The sequence below is a fragment of the Hyperolius riggenbachi genome, chromosome 1 (assembly GCF_040937935.1).
Source record: "Hyperolius riggenbachi isolate aHypRig1 chromosome 1, aHypRig1.pri, whole genome shotgun sequence".
NCBI classification, from domain to species: Eukaryota; Metazoa; Chordata; class Amphibia; order Anura; family Hyperoliidae; genus Hyperolius; species Hyperolius riggenbachi.
Window position 1 is genome coordinate 85,779,235 of NC_090646.1, and position 21,235 is coordinate 85,800,469.

Consider the following 21,235-nt stretch of genomic DNA (forward strand, 5'->3'; position numbering starts at 1 on the left):
GGGCTTTCAGATACTGAGGAATTACAGACAAAGGCAAAGCTGTTTGCAGGAAGAAACGAGCAGCCTGAAACTTCAGTGCATGAGAACTGCAGGGGGAAAGAAACACACAAATGATCTCTTGAGATTCAAAAGGAATGCTGTATACAGCCTGCTTGTGTATGGATGTATTTTCTATGTGTGGACATACTGTACATCAACCTACTTCCTGTTTTGGTGGCCATTTTGTTTGTTTATAAACAAACTTTTTAAAACTGTTTTTAACCACTTTTAATGCGACGAGGAGCGGCGAAATTGTGACAGAGAATAATAGGAGATGTCCCCTAACACACTGGTATGTTTACTTTTGTGCGATTTTAACAATACAGATTCTCTTTAAGTGGTTAAACACACCTTTTTAAAGCAAAGTATGCTGCAGGAACTGGGAAATCAAATATTGCATCCATTTCCCTCTACCTAGGCAATTAACTAATTTTTATTTCTTTTACCAGCTTAGATTAACTTTAAGGCATCTTTTACACTGCCTGTGTTTTTGGTGCGATTCCAATACCATGCGAATTGCACAAGCAAGAGCAGAGTAGAAATAAAGAAAAAGTGCATAGAATAGTTTATATTAGTGTATTTTCAATGACATTTTTGAAATCCCAATTGCATGGTATGCAGCATTTGGCAAACAAATATCCGTTCGAGACCCATGTCAGGCTGGCAGCCACATACACATGTAACCTGCATGGATTGCCTCAAAAGCACCAGCCAGTGAGGCCTATACTTCCTGTATAAGCTGCTGCCGGATTACGGAAGGTATTGCCTGTCATCTGTGACTTGCTTTTGCATGGCTGCAATGCTACAGTATCATCCAGGCCGCACAGAAATGTGGACAGAGGAGCACACTACAAGTACTAGTCTGTACCTGCATTAAAGTAAACCAGAGGTGAGAGTGATATGGAGGCTGCCATATTAATTTCCTTTTAAACAATACCAGGTGCATGGCAGTCCTGTTGGTTGGTCTATTTAGCTGCAGTAGTGTCTGCGTTACACCAGAAACAAGCATGCAGCTAATCTAGCCAGTTCTGATAATACTGTCAGAAACATCTGATCTGCTGCATGCTTGTTCAGGGTTTATGACTGAAAGTATTAGAGGAAGACGATCAGTAGGACTGCCAGGCAACTAATATTTCTTTAAACGATAGATAGATCTAAATAAGTCCATATCTCTCTCACCTCGGGTTCACTTTAACTGGTGAGACTTATGCTCACAGTGAAAGCGGTTACGTGATTATTGCATGCAAATCCCTGCATATTGAGCACTGTGCATTGTGATCTAGCTAAGACACTGTCTGTGCTCGTTTGCTGAAGCACTGAAAAACACACACACACACACAGAGACACACACACACACACACACACACACAAAGACACACACACACACACACACACACACACAAAGACACACACACACACACACACACACACACACACACACACACACACACACACACACACCTCCAAATTATTGACAGAACTGAGATATAATTCCATTGTATACTTTATGTGCTTGAGTATGACAAATTCTGATATGGTTAACTTCTGATATTGTAAACTACTTTGCCCAGTACCTTGGGACTTTACTAGAGTTACAGATTGCCCAGCAAGCTCATGGTGAACCAGGACTCCCAGGAGTGTGTAAGGGGGGTACAAAGGACCAGAAAGACCGCTTACTAAAATATTATACTAAACAAAAAAGTTTGCCTTCTTAAAACAGAAGGTATTCGCAATAATTCAGGTTGGAGCGAGCATAGGAGGTCTCCCACGATGCATCACTGCTGAATATGCAAATCAACCTTAGTTGTCTCTGTAAGCTAACCACACTTCCAGAACCGCTGAAATACAATGTGTCAGCTTGTCAATTGTACAGAGCCACAATATCCAACCTGAATTATCGCAAATTCCTTCTGTTTTAAGGAGACAAACTTGTTCTGGACTTTACTAGGAAGGGATTGTACTGTATATAAATACCTTCTCGATGGATTCTTCAGCAGGAGCCGGATCTTCTGGGGCTTCATCACTGGACTTCTCCTGAGCACCATCAAACCGTATACTTTTTCGCTTCCTCTCTTTCTTATTTGTGCTTTCAGCTTCCTCAGGTTTCGCAGTTTCTTCGCCTTGTTCACCACATATGGAAGACTCAAACAGAGGTTTCCCATTCATGTAGGTCTTGGTGATTTTCAGCTTGATTTCTGGTGAGCCATTCTTAGTGGGAGTTGAGTTTGGTGGAGTCTTAACGCCTTGACCGTCTTCAGAGTCAGCAGGCACTTCTGCCTCGTGAGCGCCGGACTCTCCATTGTACACCCGGGAAGTCAGGTCTTTCAGTTTCTCCGCTGGCAGGAAGGGCAAGGCATCATGGCCGTTCAGCTTCTGTATGACTCCCTCTTGTACCACAGCAGAGATGGGTGTACGGCTCAGGAAGACTGAACATTCACGGCTGATTTCTGGGTTTGTAAGTTTCACGGCAGGATTTTCTATTATGTGGGGAGCTTGCTTCATCTTGCTCAACTGCTGCAAGTTGCGTAGAGAACTTCAAACAGGTATCTCAGTTCAAGCTGCTGTAAAAATAGAAAAACAAAACATACATTTAATTCTCCACAGAAAATTATTTTTTAGTTGTGGATGGCATATAGTTTATTTTAAACTTAACAAGGCTTCTGACTCAAATTGCTCAGTTTATGATACCACCGACTCAGACTCCTCTAATTTACATATAGCACACACCAGGCAATCTGTGCACCGCTTCCTTTAAACACTTGATTTATTCTCCCATACAGTACATCAGCAGGTATATAGGCAAAAGTCCAGTGACAGCATTTTCATGCACATTGACATTAAATTGATCTGACCTGTGCCATGGACGGGTGCGGGAGGGTGACCAGGGGAGGGGAGGACTGCGCGACAGCCGTTTCGCGCCGGTGTGGCGCTTGTTCACGTGCAGGTATCCTCCTTAGCCCGAGGATACCTGCACGTGAACAAGCGCCACACCGGCGCGAAACGGCTGTCGCGCAGTCCTCCCCTCCCCTGGTCACCCTCCCGCACCCGTCCATGGCACAGGTCAGATCAATTTAATGTCAATGTGCATGAAAATGCTGTCACTGGACTTTTGCCTATATACCTGCTGATGTACTGTATGGGAGAATAAATCAAGTGTTTAAAGGAAGCGGTGCACAGATTGCCTGGTGTGTGCTATATACGAATTCCTGTTTCAACAATATCTGTCTGCACGCTTCCACACGTAGGACCCCAGGTACAGCAAGGAACAGGACGGGATTGTGTATTAATTTTCATAGGGTGCAGCAGACCTCACTATCCTCCTTATACTGAGTGCCGGGCAAACCAGCATCTTTTGTGTACTCCTCTAATTTACATACAGCAATGTTATTGATTAAAAATATGTAACATACAGTGGGATGCAAAAAGTTTGGGCAACCTTGTTAATCATCATGATTTTCCTGTATAAATCATTTGTTGTTACCATAAAAAATGTCAGTTAAATATACCATATAGGAGACACACACAGTGATATTAGAGACGTGAAATTAAGTTTATTGGATGTACAGAAAGTGCGCAATAATGGTTTAAATAAAATTAGGCAAGTGCATAAATTTGCACACGGTTATTTTATGGATTCCAAAACCTTTAGAACGAGTTATTGGAACTCAAATTGGCTTGATAAGCTCAGCGACCCCTGACCTACGTACACAGGCAAATCCAATGATGAGAAAAAGTACTTAAGAGGGTCAATTGCAAGTTTCCCTCTTTTAATGTTCTCTGAAGAGTAGTAACATGGTGGTCTCAAAACAACTCAAATGATCTGAATACAAAGATTGTTCACCATCATGGTTTAGGGGAAGGATACAGAAAGCGGTCTCAGAAATTTCAGCTTTCTGCTTCCACAGTTAGGAACATATTGAGGAAGGGGAAGACTACAGGCTCAGTTCAAGTTGAGGCTCGAAATGGCAGACCAAGAAAAATCTCAGGTAGACAAAAGCGACGAATGGTGAGAACAGAGTCAACCCCAAGACCAGCACCAAAGACCTACAACATCATCTTGCTGCAGATTGAGTCACTGTGCATCGTCCAACCATTCGGCGCACTTTACACAAAAAGAGCTGTATGAGAGTGGTGCAGAGGAAGTCGTTTCCCTGCCCACAGCACAAACAGAGCCGCTTGAGGTATGCTAAAGCACATTTGGACAAGCCAGCTTTATTTTGGAATAAGGTGTTTTTTGGAATAAGGTGCTGTGGAATGATGAAACTAAAATTGAGTTATTTGAGCATAACAAGGGGTGTTATGCATGGAGGAAAAAGAACACAGTATTCCAAGAAAAACGCCTGCTACCTACAGTAAAATATGGTTGTGGATCCATCATGTTGTGGGGCTGTGTGGCCAATGCAAGGACTGGAAATCTTGTCAAAGTTGAGGGATGCATGGATTCCACTCAATATCAGCAGATTCTGGAGACCAATGTGTATGGCTGTGGGTGCTCTGCTGGGGGTCTGTGCATGGCTGTGGGTGCTCTGCTGGGGGTCTGTGCATGGCTGTGGGTGCTCTGCTGGGGGTCTGTGCATGGCTGTGGGTGCTCTGCTGGGGGGGCTGTGCATGGCTGTGAGTGCTTTGCTTGGGGGGGGGGGGCTGTGCATGGCTGTGGTTGCTTTGCTGGGGGGCTGTGCATGGCTGTGGTTGCTTTGCTGGGGGGCGGTGCATGGCTGTAGGTGCTCTGCTGGGGGGCGGTGCATGGCTGTGGGTGCTCTGCTGGGGGGCGGTGCATGGCTGTGGGTGCTCTGCTGGGGGGCGGTGCATGGCTGTGGAAGCTTTGCTGGGCTGGGGGAGCTTTGCTGGAGGCGCTATTCAGACCTCCGATCAGGGCGACCAGAGAGGCGGAGAAAGGCAGAGCAGCGTGCACGCTACCCGCCCGGACCCATATACTTCATATGCAGAAGTGTTCAATGACGTCACGGCGCTACTGCACTGAAGTGTTCGGGTCCTGCGGGTCTTGCGTGAGCTGGCAGCCTGCTATGCCTCTCTCTGCCTCCCTGCTACGGTTGCCCTGATCGGAGGTCTGACTGAGTATGTAGCGGCAGCGGGGGAGGAGAGGTGAGTGGAGCTTCCTGGCGGCGGTGAGCGGGACTTTGGGACTTGGCCGGCCACCTGAAGTCACAACACTTTCTGGCCGGCCACCTGAAGTCACAACGCTTTCTGGCCGGCCAAAGTCCAAAATTGAAGCACGTTCCCCTTCGGGTTCTGGCCGTAACATATATAAAAACCATCAAATTGTGAGAAAAGTCAGCGTAGAAGCCTATCAGCGCAATACAATTACTTATAAAAATGTCCTACTGCAGCAACCCCAAATATATAATCCACTCATCAAGACTTCCTTCAGCTCTGCTCACCCACTAACCTCTGCCTACATGACTGAAGGCCGGCTTATAATAGAGGAATTCGAAGCTTCGGTATTGTTCAGGCCCCCTTTACACTTATGGCCCATACTCACGGGCTACAATTGTCGCCGCAACACGCGGGGTGTGCGTGTTGCGGCGACAGGTCGCCCGTGAGTATGCGCCGTCGCACGAGCGTGCACCCCGAACTGTCGCCCGTCGCTGACTGTCGCTAGTCCGCGTGAGTACCCGGACTAGCGACAGCAACCTCCATTGAGGTATGCGGAACTTCCAACGTTAGGAGGAACGTCGGCGACAGCTTCCGTCGCGTTGCTGGTCCCTCTTCCGAGTGTGTACGCGGAGGGACCTGGCGAGGAGCTGTCGCCGGCCTGTCGCCCACACGCTCACGTGTGCTGGCGACAGGCCACTTTTGCAGCCCGTGAGTACGGGCCATTACTCCCCTGCTGCAGCTCATCGCAGTGGCCATTGAAGTCTATGAGATACAACCAACTGCCAAAGCATGTGGAGCAATGCAACGGAAGTGCTCCAGGAACTGCAGAAGTAACACACAAGCTGCAGTGCATTACTCCGCGATTCACAGAAGTCACGGGTTACTTTTTTTTCCCTTTTGGTCACACCCCGTCTAAGATGTGTGGTGCGACTTTTTAGGCTGCAGTGAGGTGCGATTGTTCCACAGTTAGTGCAGCAATATAAAAGGACCCTCAAGCGTGATTTGTACAACAGTATTCTTGTATCCACAGATCAGCCAAACATTAAAACCACTTCAACATTCTATAGGCTTCCTTTGTCACCAAAAATAGTTCTGGTCCAATGCATGGACTCCATAAGACTAGTCAAGAAATGGCACTCTGTGGATCAAATGAGAATGTCTTCTACTCTGTCCACCCCCAACTAAAGCCTATACATACAATGCACAGGCTCACACGGCAGGGATCGCGACAGTCCTGGTATCCCAGCTGTGAGCTGTGCATGCAGTGACAGGGCGCAGCATCAGGAGGCCAATTCCCGAGAGACGTTATGCTGAAAACGATCAGGAATCAGCATGCTGTGTATGGACAGCCAACAGATCTCTCTATTCAGATTTGATCAAATAAATCTGTCTCTTGGTCAAATCTGCTCATCATCGCTAGATGTATGGCCACATGTAGATGACAGCAACCAAATTAACTTAAATTAACCCCCTGGCCGGTATGATTCTTTCTGGATTTAGGGTCTAAAAGCGGTGCAAATTTTTGCACCCTTTCAGACCCTAAAACCTGGAAAAAAAAATCATGCTGCCAGGGAGATCTGCAGCAGTTCTGCAATCACTCACCTCCCTGGCTCCAGCGCTGCAGTTATGCCTGAGGGTGGCGCAGCAACTCTAAAGTGAAAATGCCGGTTGTCATCATGACGACAGCTGGCAATCTCACCAGCAGGAAGCAGAGCCCCAGAGGACAGGAAGAAGAATGGCGGCCGACGTCTGGATCCCCCGGTAGGTATGTAAAACTGCTCGCTGCGCGTTATACTTTGCACAGACCTCTCAGCGGCTACCCTGAGCATAGGTCGGGATTACCACTCTTATGGCCCATACTCACGGGCTACAAATGTCGCCGCAACGCGCAGCGACAGGTCGCCCGTGAGTATGCGGCGTTGCACGGGCACGCACCCCGAACCGCGGCTCGTCGCTGGGCGATTCAACCGCTCAATCGCCTGGCGACAGTCGCCGCCGCAACTGTCGCTACTCCGCATGAGTACGCGGACTAGCAACAGCAACAAGATAAGAAATGCATTGGGCTTCCGGCGGGGGGAGGAGCAATAGCGACAGCTTCCGCCGCATCAGTTGCCAGGTCCCTCCGCCATGTGTATGCGGAGGGACCTGGCGACGAGCTGTCACCGGCCTGTCGCGCACACGCTCACGTGTGCTGGCGACAGGCCAAAAAGTTGCCCGTGAGTATGGGCCATTAGCTGCGGTTTTCCGCCCCGACCCTAGCTCAGGATTACTGCCAAGGAGGTTAAGTGATCAGATAACGGCTGCAATTGTGCTAAAGACAGAGGCGCTCAGTGTTGATACTGGCAGATGCTGTTTACTCCTATCTGTTATTGCCTGATGAAGCGGGTTTGCATCCCGTGAAACGCGTTGCACTTTATTTGGAGTATCCAATAAAATTGTTTTGACTGAAAATCCACAGTCGTGTGTTCTGCTTGGAGGGGGTGAGTCCACCACTGCCTCCTCCATTACCAAGATGGGTTTTTAAGTTAGTGTTTTTTATCCTATTGGCGCCTCTGTTATCCTATTATCTACATCAAGTCCACCCTTGGTGGAGGGTTGTACCCTTCCTTCTTCAACTACAGAGAGCGACTTTTTAATCCTGAGTGGGGTCAGGACAATCTCCCCAACTGCTTTGACAGTGGTTGCCTACTTGGTAACCCTGGTTTGTGAGTATTAAATTAATATTATTACTCTATCAATTATACCTTACCAGTACATACTACACTATATTGGGCTCTTAGTGTTCTCTCTTTTTTTCATCGTTTGAAATCTACAGTTTACTTGACCATAATTTGCTGCAGTCATTAAAACTGGGATAAACTGCACCAGTAGAGATTTTCAAATCAACCATTTCTAATAAAAATTAAAACAAAGCAGATTATCTGAGACCTGGCAAATCATGCTCTGAGTAACAACACTGAAGGAACTGATTACAAATTGGGCTGTTTTCATTAGTCTGCTCATTCTCGGCAGCTGGAACTCTGTTCCTGATTGGTCATCACCAAGCTATTTGCACATCATTATTAAATTAGCCAATTTATATGCAAAACAGAGTATGTGAAGGAATTTTCACCAGAGGCTGAACAAGAAAACCGCTTCATGCTTTATTCATAACAAATATAGGATAGGCAAACCATTTCTGTGAAAGGCCTCTCCCACCCCTTGTGTGCTATGATTGTAACAACTGCAAGTTCTAACTCAGTGTTCTCCCCAGGCACCTTTAGTCAGGTGCTCCACCCGGCTAGATTTGGTGACCACTCGGCTATCATCATCTCACCTTCTTCTCTGCTGTAAGCAGAGTTGAGCAGAAAAGCGCTGGCCCTGAAATTCTCTCATCTTGCCCCACCCAGCTACTTTTTCATGCCACCCGGTTGGGAAACATTTCTAGGGAGAACACTGCTAACCCCAAACACAGCAAAGTATTAGTTATCCAGAAGTCTCAACTAACCGGCATGCCTGATGGATAATGTGGACCTTTTGGGTTTTGGAGGCATTGAAAATACTCACCGAGCCTCCAGCGATGTCTTGTAGTCCCCCTGCAGCAGCTAGCGGCTTTCCGGCACCATGCATAGAAGTTGGCGTGTCACTTGAACCAATGCGGGTCAGGTGAAAGGTCGGCTTATGTGCTCAGAGGACGCTGGAAAGCTGCCAGGAGCCCGCTAGGAGCTGCAGGGAAACTACAAGCCATCGCTGGAGACTCGTGAGTATTTCTGGGGGAGGTTTCTGCTTTTTTGGTAAGTTGCTTAAAAAGAGAACCCGAGGCGGTTAGTGGAATGGCAGATGGGACACAGAGGCATGTTCTTTGCCTCATGACATGCCTCTCTGCCCACCCCCATGCAATGCCCCCCCGAAATTAGCAACATTATTTGTCACCATCTTGGAGGTAAACATGTGGGAGAGGGATTCCCTGCTCAAACGCCCACTAGAGGAGTTCCTGCAGGCTTTCCAGAGCTGCCATTGGGCAGCTCTCTTTCCCTGGCCACGCCCCCTGCCGCTCCCCCACCTCCCTGCATGCTGTGAAAGAGACACAATCTCTTCTTCCAGCATCGTGACCCAGAGGTCACAAAAGTGAAAGTGGGCCACGGTTTTAGAGGCTACCCGATATACCCAACCCCCCAGATTAGGTAGCCTATTTTTTTTTATTTTATGAGCCCACCTCGGGCGCTCTTTAAGCAACCAGCAAGCACATGAATCCAGCATCAGGCGATCCCCACTGGTGCTGGATTCTTGGTTTTCCATGCTGGTTAAATAATGCTGTTAAGGGGCCCATAAATTGGTTGATTTCAGTGATCGATCGACTCTATAGCATCGATCAGAAATCGATTCTTTCAAATTTGATAGATTTGTGGTCAGTTTCAACCAATTTGATCTGACAGGATGGAAGATCTAGGTCGATCTGCTGCTGGTAGTAGATCCATTGCCCATAGAGTTGCATTGGATCGAATGGTCCAATAATGCATTTAGATACATTTACAATAGATTAAATCTGTTCCTAGTGTGTGGCGCACATCAGATAGATTCCTGCCAGATTCAACTTGACAGGTATCTGCCAGAAATCTGATGGTCGAAACTGCTGCAAATCTATAAGTGTATGGCCACCTTTAGTTTACTTTGTGATTGTCTCATGTAAATAATATGCTCTTATTAATAATGCTTGTAAAGGTGGCCATACACTTTGCAGCAGATTCGACCATCAGATAGATAAATTCCTGTCGGATGCCTGTCAAGTTGAATCTGACAGGAATCTATCTGATGTGTGCCACACACTAGGAACAGATTTCCAATAGATTTCAGAATTAAATCTATTGGAAATCGATCTAAATGCATTGTTTGACCATTAGATCCAATGCAACGGTATGGACCATCAATCTGCTGCCAGCAGCAGATTGACCTAGATTTTCCATCCTGTCAGATCAAATCGATCAAAATCGGCCACAAATCGATCGATAGATCTGATCAAATTAATTTCTGATCAATCGATTCTATAGAATCAATCGATCCACTGATGACTGAAATCGACCAGTATATGGGCCCCTTAATGCTTACATCACAGAAGAAGTAAGATTCCAGGATGTGACATAACAGGTGGACTGATGGCATACCAGTAAGCACAGCGATGTGAAGTAAATCCATAAGCAAAATAGTCATTCCACCAATTGGTATGGTCTTCCTCTAAGCTTCATACATATGTATAGGCTGTACACACAACGGTAGGTTGCAGGCTAACGATACATTCTGTTGCTTTTGGGGGAGGGCATCAGTGCAAACAGGAAGAATAATGCCCACTGCTTATCTAATCTGCCAGGCAAATCGCTAACTGATGCATTAATAGGGGCCAGAGACTATCCAGAGCCATGTGTGCCATGTAATGTTTGCACAAGGCTCTACCCAGCGATTTCCCCAGAATTTTCTTCCAGCCGGGTGGCGCCCAATGTGGGAATGCAGGGCTGTTGCAACTGTACTTGCAGCATAGGAGGAGGATGAGGAGGCAAGCCAATGACAGCCGATGCTCACCAATATTAGCTGGGTGGAGCACCCGGCTAAAAGAGCCTGGGGAGAACACTGTCTCAAACAACAATCACTTTTCAGTTCATGATTAAAGATGGGCCAGTAAAATGCTTTTCAGGGCTGAAACCCACTAGAGCGCTTTTTTGAGTATTTAGGAATTACTTTCAATAGCTAGTGATTTCCCTTAACGTTCTGCCAATGTAAATAAATTCCACAGTAGCGATTGTGAATAGCAAAAAAAATCTCTACCAAAATCGTCAGAAACCGCTCATAAAATTACTTACAAAACGCTAATTAAAAAAAACTAGTGATTGCGACAGCAATTTGCAACTTGTAGTGGGTTCCAGGCCTAATTCTGGTTTAGGGGTGCTCAGAAGCAGGGATAGCCTATTACTGACTAAAGCAACTGTCAGATGTTAAATTGCATCATTAGCAGTCATGTTTTATAATACGAATTTGCAGAAGGTAAGGAAGACAAGGGGATGCTGCGATCCTGGACTTTTTAAAAGCAGCCCTGTAGTGAGAAAACTTCCTTCAGGTTTGATGCATACTGAAGTAAAGGGAAGGTTTTGGATGCCATAGAGCTTTCCCGGTCCTCAGTCCATACCGGTCCCGATTTATGTTTTTTTTCGACCTGATAGATCTTTAATACTTCTCGGGAGCCTTTGGAACTACTTGGTGATGAGGAAGGAAAAAGATTGCGCTGTGCTAGCACCTCTTTTCATGGCAAAGATTGTAATCTCGACAGCTTCTTGCGAGCAACTGCAGAGCTGTTTCCTGGTTCCGGGTCACCTGACTGGCGAGGTGTGCGCTCCACAATAGAGCCCGGCAGTCTCTTCCTGCGTGAGCGCACACATCTCCAATGGAGCACACAGTCAGGTGATCCCGAACTAGAATGCAGCTCTGCTACCCGTGTGAGTGGCTGCTCCTGGATGACTGCAGCACCCAGTGGCACCAGGCGTATAAGAAGATATACAGTAACTTCAACAGGGGACAGCAGAGCAATGATGAGACAGAGAGAGGACCAGAAAGACTATGGTATCCAGAACCTTTCCTCTACTTAGGCATATAATCAAACCTAAAGGGAGTTTCCTCACTTCAGGTTCCCTACATCAGACCTGAACTCAGAACTTCCTCTCAGCTCTAAAAGATAAACAGCATAATTTTGTTACAGCTGATAAAAATCCTACAATAAATCTGCCGGTTTCTACTTCCTGCTTTCATGGAAGCAGGCATTTCCCACAGGAGACTGAAGGTGGGATAGTCTACCTCCTGTCAGTTCTTGTGCACCAGTTAGGTGCTGGGAGGCGGAGCAGTGCTTTTCAGCGCTGCTAGATTTGGGCGCAGCCATAGACTATAAAGGGATTCAGTCTATAGCGGCGCTCAGTGAGTAACGTCGGCGCTGTCAGAAGACGGAGCCGAAGTTGCTTAAAAATCATAATAATTCGGCTTCCAGCAATCGCTGGAAGCCAAATTATTTCATTCCCCCACTATCCATGTCGGCCTGGAGGGGGAATAGTAATTAATTCGGGCCGGACTTGTGCAGAAGCAGGACCAGCCATATAACAGCTGGATCCTGCGCCCAAGTCTACCGGCGCCGAATTCAAATGTACTCCTGGGAGGTGCTTAGAATGGGTGGCTGGAGACATTGTTTCATGCAGGGGGTTCTTGGCTGTCCGGTAACGGTACTGTGTGCCAAACGCTAACATGTGAGGTAGGGATGATGAATGAGATGAAAATATTTCCGAGTTTATGCAAATTTATGGATTTTTTTTTTAAATTCAAATATATGCAGCTTGAAAACGGACCAATCAAGTCTCACCCAGGTTTAAACTGATTGGTCCATTTTCAAGCTACATATATTTGCATAAAAAAATTGCATAAACCTGGAAAGATTTGCATCTCATCAATCATCCCTAATGTGAGGCTGCGGATCCGGCCATTTGGCTGCACTGAACTGCAGACAGAAGGCACTCAAGCAGGTTGCTGAACTTCACACTATGCACGCAATTTAGCCATCTGTAATAAAGAGCCGCTGAAGTGTCGACATTAGGCCCCTTCAATTGAATTGAACACAAGTCTCTAGAAAACATGTATTCTGTTGCTACTACACCTACAATTATCTCGAAATTTATGTTCAATCCAAGTTTGCTAAAGAAAAACAGCTAAAAGGACATCCAAAATTCACTAACCATCAATCACATTACAGACTTATGCACTCAGTGAAGTGAAAGAAAAAAAGACCTGCCAAATTAAAAAGGCATCTATTAGTTTAATATACTTGAATGTACAATATAAGAGACACCGCTAAAGTAGGCATGTCTGCAGCCAGCTTCCAGGCAGGAAAGCAACTATCCAGAGAAGAGCTGAAACAGGTTTCAAAACATCTTCACTTCCCATAGATTAACCCAAACAACCATCCTGCCATGATGCACTCAACAGATTACTTCAAATAATGCAGCTCTGGGGAAGAACACACACACACAGAGATGTATAAAAGGCAAAATATAGCACAATAACCAAAATAGTTTGTCACGCAGATGAGAAACACTGAGGCAGGGGACACACTTGTCTCAGTTTTCTGCATACATTTTCTGCACACCAAGTGTGTTTCTGTGCAGAAAATGCATACAGAAGTGTGTTCCCGGCCTAAAGGATACCAGAGCCCAACATCAAATGATTAAAAAAACAAAATATGTGGGAGAGGTTCAGACTTCACTTATCGCGCCCTCTGTTCAAAGATCTGCCCCTCTGTTCCCTGGTTACAGCACACGTTTGCGGCTCCTGACCACTATTCAAATACTGTACCTTCTGACATCACTTAAAGGTACGCGCGCTCCCGTCTCCACAGCATGAACGGCAGAGAGTGCACACTGGGACGCCAGCAAGACTGGAGCACGTGCGCCATTCTAGGTGATGTCAGAAGGTGCAGTATTTGAATAGTGGACAGCTGGTCGGGAGCCACAAACGGGGGCTGTAACGGGAGAACGGAGGGACAGATCTTTGAGCAGAGGGAGCGGTAAGTGAAGGCTGAACCCCTCCCACCAGCACAACACTTTTTTAATCATTAGAGGTTGGGCTCTGGTATCCTTTAATAGCACGTGTATCCGCAAAACATTTCGCAACATCAATTTTCACGTAGACTAACGAAGCGTTCCTAAGAATCAAACCCTATGAAATAACTGTACTTAACATGCGCCTCCTGTTTGGCATTATTTACACTAAAGGTGGCCATACATCTGTAAACTTGATGACTGACTATTAATTTGGGGGGGGGGGGGCAGCAGTCGGTGGGGGAGTCACAGGGCCAATTCATGAAAGATTTCATGCTGACAAAGACAAGACAACATTTATATTGCACTTTTCTCCTGGCGGACTCAAAAGCACAAGAGCTGTAGCTACTAGGGCATGCTCTATAGGTCCTCACTGAATAAGTGCTGGCTTACTGCCCAGGTAAAGAAGAGATTCAAATCCTGGTCACCCGTGTCAGAGGCAGAGCCCTTACCCAGTACACTATCCAGCCACATCAAACAGCAATCGACCTGCAGTTTGTGACAGCCAACAGATCTCTCTACGATCAGAAAGGGGTCTCTTGGTTGATCAACCCCCAAAATTGTTAGATGTTTGGCTACCTTAAAACCGTCCTTCAAAACGAACAAACTCCTCATAGTATTAAGGTTACCAACATGCTCATCATACGAGACAGATATAGCCTCTAGCCCTCCAAGGGGGAAACTAGTTATGCAAACTTACATCACTTCCACCAAACCGTATTACCTGCCTTTAAAGGGAAGGTTCAGGGAGGGTGGGTAAAAAATAAAAATCAAATTCCACTTACCTGGGGCTTCCTCCAGCCCGTGGCAGGCAGGAGGTGCCCTCGCCGCCGCTCCGCAGGCTCCCGGTGGTCTCCGGTGCGCTCCAGGCTCTTCTGCGCTCCAAGGCCCGGAACTTCTGCGTCCCACGCCGGCGCTCTGACGTCATCGGACGTCCTCCGTGCTCTAATGCGCATGCGCAGTAGTTCTGCGCATGCGCAGTAGAGCCCGGAGGACGTCCGATGACGTCAGAGCGCCGGCGTGGGACGCAGAAGATCCGGGCCTTGGAGCGCAGAAGAGCCCGACCTGGCAGCCGGCCTGGCCAGGTCGGGCGCGCCACCGGAGACCACCGGGAGCCTGCGGAGCGGCGGCGAGGGCACCTCCTGCCTGCCACGGGCTGGAGGAAGCCCCAGGTAAGTGGAATTTGATTTTTATTTTTTACCCACCCTCCCTGAACCTTCCCTTTAAGAGGCACTCAAAACTACTAGTAGAGGTAAATTGTAAGGATAACTGCATACTTGCAGGCAGCACACCGACTGATATCTAAGCTGTCTATACAGCAGGCACGTCATCCCAATCATACAACCCCAAGATGCAACCAGCCATAAACCATGGATTCTTAGAGGATAATCTACTCCTCTCCTAGGAGGAGTGTGCGGGGCCACAACCATGGTACCAGTGAGGAAAGGCCCGGAAAGCTTACGCCGTTAAGAGATGCGTATTCCTCAGGGGTTTTAAAAGTTGATTGGCCAATTTGACCACTTCCATGTAGTATGACAGCAAAAAGGTTTAAACACCATCAATAGGATTGTGTAGTTAAGCTCTCATGCAACATGGATGTGGTCATATAGGCCAGTGAGAATTGGATGGGTGTACAAATCCCAAGATGTGTACAGATGTCCACTAGCATGGATAAATCTCTCATAACCTTTAGTTTCTGCTGAAGACTACTTGTGCAGCCTAATGCTATATATACTGTAAAGATTACAGTTAAAGAGTAACTGTTAGCCCCAAAAATGAAATTTAAATCTCTATTGCAATGTTTTATTTAGTATTTAAGTGAGCCAAAAAGGAAATGCAGAAGTTAAAAATCAATCTATTTTTTTTACTATGTAGCCTTTTCCCCCAGCTCCGGACGCAAAGCCGCATATCAGATACTGATGAGCATGCAGAGCATGCCTATGTCTGCCCGACCCCCCTCTCCCCCCCAGGACCAGGTGCCGATATATTCGCACCACAAACAGCTGACCGCTCTGACACGGAGAGAGAGCGAGAGCACTTCCAGCGCCGCCACCGCAGAGCAGCCGCCGCCGTGCATCTCTCTCACATGTGATTCTCTCACATGTGACTCGGCGGCGGCTGCTCTGCGGTGGCGGCGCTGGAAGTGCTCTCGCTCTCTCTCCGTGTCAGAGCGGTCAGCTGTTTGTGGTGCGAATATATCGGCACCTGGTCCTGGGGGAGAGAGGGGGGGGGGGGGGGGGGTCGGGCAGACATAGGCATGCTCTGCATGCTCATCAGTATCTGATAGATTTCATTTTTGGGGCTAACAGTTACTCTTTAACCAAATCAAACATTGTTTCAGCAGCAGTTTACAGAGACCCTGCTCAACTTCAAGCCAAGTAGCATATTATGTTCTATTAAGAAGCAACATGGAGGACATCATGTGACTGGCACCCTGCTGCAGGAACTTCCTTTAAAGTTTGGCAGAACCAAAGAATCCTGGAAGTCCGATCCACCCTCGTGGGACACACTTTAGCTTTTTGGTCAAAAATAGATTGCCTCTGTGTATGCTGAATGTTTTGAGGGTGAGCAGAGTAAGCTAGGCAGATCATTTCCCATCATGCAACACAACTAAGGCAGGGAGCATACAATAGAATCGGGTGTATTTTGCCAGAGGGCAAAAAAAATCACACACTTCGTACTGGCCTTCATAGTCAATGGCCTGCTCAAAAATCGCATGTTGATATAGGTATCGAGTCATATTAAAGTGTTTAGTGCAGGGCTAGGGAACCCATGGCTCAGGAGACAGATGTGGCTCTTTTGATGGCTACATCTGGCTCACAGACAAATCAGTAGGGGTTGATTCACTAAGTTACACTGATCAAGCAGCACAGCTCAGTGTGGCAGCGCAAGTAAAAATTTTCAAAGTAGGCACACTACTGCTGTAGCATGCACTACTAACATACTTGCGCTACCCCAAAACAAACGGCTGCTCCAATTAACCCACTCTGGACCCTGTCAGGTCCACTGACTTTGTAAGACAAGATCCACACTCTTTGATTGGCCTAATAGGCTGCCAGTCACTTGACAGGCAGCTATTGGGCCAAAGTGCGGTGATCTCATCCTACAAAACGAATCAACCCCCAAGTCAGCTAGCTAATTGTACAAGCTGTTCAGTGTTCTCCCCAGAATTATTTTCCAGCCGGGTGGCATGAAATTGTAGCCGGGTGGCATGAAAAAGCAGCCGGGCGGGGAGAGATGAAAATGCAGGTCAACTCTGCTTACAGCATAGGAGGTGGTGAGAAGGTGAGCCAATGACAGCCGGGTGGTCAACAAATCTAGCCGGGTGGAGCACCCGGCTAAAAGCCTGGGGAGAACACTGCTATTAGTCCATATTTCTCCTGTCTGGCTCTCTGGAAAATTACTGATGTTGCTGAAACTCAAGAGAAGCTAAAGATGTGTGACACTTCCGCTGCCCAGCGGATCAACTGTATATACATCACAATGGCAACAGGGACGTGAGCCCTACTGTCCCAGCTTGAAAAATATTGTATGGCTCTCATGGAATTGCATTTCAAAATGTGGCGTTTATGGCTCTCTCCGCCAAAAAGGTTCCTGACCTCTGGTTTAGTGGTTCCCTTCCCTCAGTAGATCGCAGCACTGTACAACAAAAAGTAACAGCCATATCTTTTCTTTTCATTCTGCCAGCAGCTATCGCCGCTGGCAGACTGCAAGTGCAGTGATTGCCCCAATGACTGAGCATCCAAGACCAGTCGGCTTCAATTGGAACAGTAGGTGGCAGTGATTGGACAGCTTTGTTGCAGCTCCTCTACTGGGTTGCCCGTATGGCGTCTGGAGGCTGAAGAATGTCCAGTCAAGCTGGTGCCGCCACCTACACATGAAGGACTTCCTGGATCGCTCTGCTCCTCATCGGGGGATCTAACTCCTGCTGTTCCTTCACACCAATTGGTGAAGCATGTCACCCTCTGGTGGGACACAGGGGCATAGACAGGGAGAAAGGACACAGGGTGGGGAGAGAGCAAAGGACGACACCAGGGGCATAGACAGGTGTAAAGGGGGACTCAGGGTGACAGAACGAACAAGGCAAAGGTAGACACCTTTTTATCATCACCATAAAAATCAAATTTCAACAGCAACTGGTCTGAGTGTATTAAGTGATAAAGATGCTAAGCCTGCATTCAAAACTTTCAAAACTTTTTCTGCTGTTATGACTTGGAGTTATCACATACTTAAGGAACGATGGCTCTTTAGTAGTCGTGCAAAAGAATTGCATGCTGGGGGTTCTTTTTATCTATAATCTATTCCTTCTCTTCCCTTTATTTCCCTGCCAGCTTCTTATCTGAAACCTAATCCCCTACTCACTTGTGTTTACAAGCAAGGCTGAGGCGCCTCAGTGATTGGAGGAGACAAGAAAAAAAGTAAAGGGCAGAAATGACATCGCGAGTTAGCCTTAACTGTGGGCAAAAGACATGGCCCCCACCAGGAACAGAATTTTCGTAATTTACTATATAACATTCACTGAAATCAAAACGTGGACAGTACAATACATGTGTTATGTAAATAGATCAAGTATTTATCTACTTATATATGTGTTTTTTTCCCTGGCATAGTATGGCTGATCCTACTGCTTTAATGTTTTATGTACCGTCATGAGCTGGAATTCAAACCCTGGTCAAAGGCTCAAACTTTGGTCAAAGGCAGCACCCTTTAGCAATACAGTGTCCAGATGCGTCTTTTTAAAATACATAGTTGGTAATTACCAAACACCTTATAATGTGGGTCATATTGTATGAAATACTCCAGCACAGATGTACACTACCAGTAGGCATGGTCAAGAAGATATTACATCTTACAGTATAACCTCGTTATAGTAAGCTCCAAGGGACCAGGACAAATGGTTTACTATATCAGAAATTGATCCCAGAAATAACCCAGCATGCCCTGGTACATTCTCTGCTGCAAAGGAGCAACTCTGTCCTCCCATTAGAGGCACAGTACAAGCACTAACACATATGGTGGACTACAAGGTCAAGTATAACTTCTGGCTGCATAGCCAGGCTGGACAAGTCACTAGTACAGTACCCAGGGCTCCTTGAAAATTGCAGCCGTCAATGAATAGAGTCAACCATTCACTTCATGTGAGTGGCTTTGATACCTCAAAGGCCGGGACTTGCAGCGTGTGTCCTGCAAAACTTTCTGCTCACGCTTCAGTGAATCATGAAGCCTCTCTTCAAAATGCAACCAATCATAAGCCACTCATCTGTAATGCGAGTGGCTCTGATACTTCCGTGGGTGGGACTTAGCACTCTACTCTTAATTTTGCAGTGAGTAGTCTCTCTCTGATCTTCTCTATATGTGGAAGTAGCCTGTACTGCGCTCACATACTACCAGGAGTGTCATCACCAACAAAGGAAGAGATGCCTGGGAGTGCATACAATCCCGTGGGAGGATACTTTTATCGGTGGTTGCAAAGTGGAAGTGTTAACACTGCATCCTCTTGTTTAGGTTTACATTATTCCTCATTTTCCCCAGGCTGCTTCTTTGTACAGTACAGTATATCCAGCGCAATTCTTCTTGTCTTACAAATGTTATGAGGCATCAAATCACCTGCAACTAGCCTGAAAAGAGCAGCCAGTCCCTGGGTTCCACAGAGACATGACGCATGCACCGCCCACCGTTTACTATATTTAGAGTCAGCATCACGTAGGGGCCAAAATACATGTTTATTATAACAGAAGTTATAGCAAGAGTTTACCTGAGTAACCAAGCAGCTCAGGGTGACCCAAACTACTAGGAATGTATAGGGGGATAAGAATTACTATACCAGGCATTGCTCCATAGACTTATACTGGATAATAGCCAGGACCCGGAGAGGTAGTTTACTATACCCAAATGTTTACTATATCTATATAGTAGACTATACTGTACAAAATTACATAATTATTTACATTAAGTTGCCTAAATCTGCATAGACTCAGAATAATTAGCCTTTCACAGACCATTGCCAATTACCAGCACACCTTAACCTAGCATTAATATTTCCCCAACAATATCCTATATTCTATTCCAAACATGATGAAATAACCTTGACATAGGAACAGATCCAATGAGTTTCACTCCTGTGCTATAAACTGCAATGAGGACTAAATAACCTGGACAGGGCCACATGTTACACCATGCTTACCAGCTGAAAGGAGTTACAGTATATACCGTATATTCCGGCGTATAAGACGACCCCCCAACTTTTCCAGTTAAAATATAGAGTTTGGGATATACCCGCCGTATAAGACTACACCTCTTCCAACGCACACCAAATACAAATAAAAAAAATCATGTACTGGTGCTGTGTATGAACAGATACTGGTGCTGTACTGTATGTGTTACCCAGCATATAACAGTATATAGTCAATTGACTTGTTGCATTGGTCAACTCTCCTTAAGTAGACTGGTCAGCTCTCCTTGTCTACCTGTTTATCAGAGCGGTATGGAAGAATAGATTGCGCTCCCTCAGCAGGGAGATCTGAGGGTCGGTAACAGGATAGGGCGTATCACCCGCTTCTCCCTGCACCTCTCAGTGAAAGAAGACAGAGGGGCGGGGAGAGGCAGCGATTAGCAGGGATTGACGCAAATTGAGGCAGAGCTACAGCAGAAAGCTCTGCATCTACACGGAAGCACTCCGGTTTTTGCCCCGGGCATTTGGAGGGTATAAAACCCTCCTTTTGCCATGGGAATGCAGCGTTTTAGCACTGGCCATATTCTTTAACCTAAATAACAGGTAAAAACAAGTTTTTTTTAAATTGGCTTCAGACTCTCTTTAAGCCAGAAAGCCATTTATAATGTGTATTACAACACACATTTGTTGGCACACAAAAAGTTTTGTGCATTGTACAGCTGTACTTTCTGCAAGATCAATTTAAAGGGAACCTAAACTGAGAAGGATATGGATTTTTCCTTTTAAAATAATACCTGTTGTCTGACTCTCCTGCTGTTCCTGTGTCTGATACTTTCAGCCACAGCCCCTCAACAAGCATGCAGATGACTGAAGTCATACTGAATTAGCTGCTTGCTTGTTTCAGGTGTGTGATTCAGCCACTACTGCAGCCACAAAGATCAGCAGGACTGCCAGGCAACTGGTATTGTTTAAAAGGAAATAACCATATCCCTCTCAGTTTAGGTTCCCTTTAAGATACCTAACTGTCTGGGTCCTGTAGCTCTATTTTCTGCCAAGTGCAGTTTCCTTGTAGACAGCTGCTCAAACTCCTCCCTCTAGCACATCCTTATTCCCAGGAGATTAGGGGGGGGGGGGGGGGGGGGGGGGGGAGTTTGATGGGAAGGAGGCATCAAGTCTCTCTGAGCCCAGACTAGCCAACAACACCGATCTCACTGCCAGATTAACTCTTTGTGGCCAGCACAACTGGATATATTCTTGCCCCTGCATGGTGTGTTCAACGCATTTAAAGGGTACCTGAGGTATTGGAGTA

General features: G+C 46.4%; 1 protein-coding gene across 3 annotated transcripts in view; it reads right to left on the reverse strand.

Moving 5' to 3' along the window:
• Positions 1-21,235, reverse strand: part of NSD2 (nuclear receptor binding SET domain protein 2) — a 125,115-nt gene that overhangs the window by 65,137 nt on the left and 38,743 nt on the right. For all 3 annotated transcript variants that reach the window (XM_068276164.1, XM_068276172.1, XM_068276155.1), the window contains exon 2: positions 2,014-2,600. In XM_068276164.1, the coding sequence (XP_068132265.1) occupies positions 2,014-2,541 (528 nt within the window). In that variant the 5' untranslated portion in view covers positions 2,542-2,600. The remainder of the gene's footprint in view (positions 1-2,013; positions 2,601-21,235) is intronic.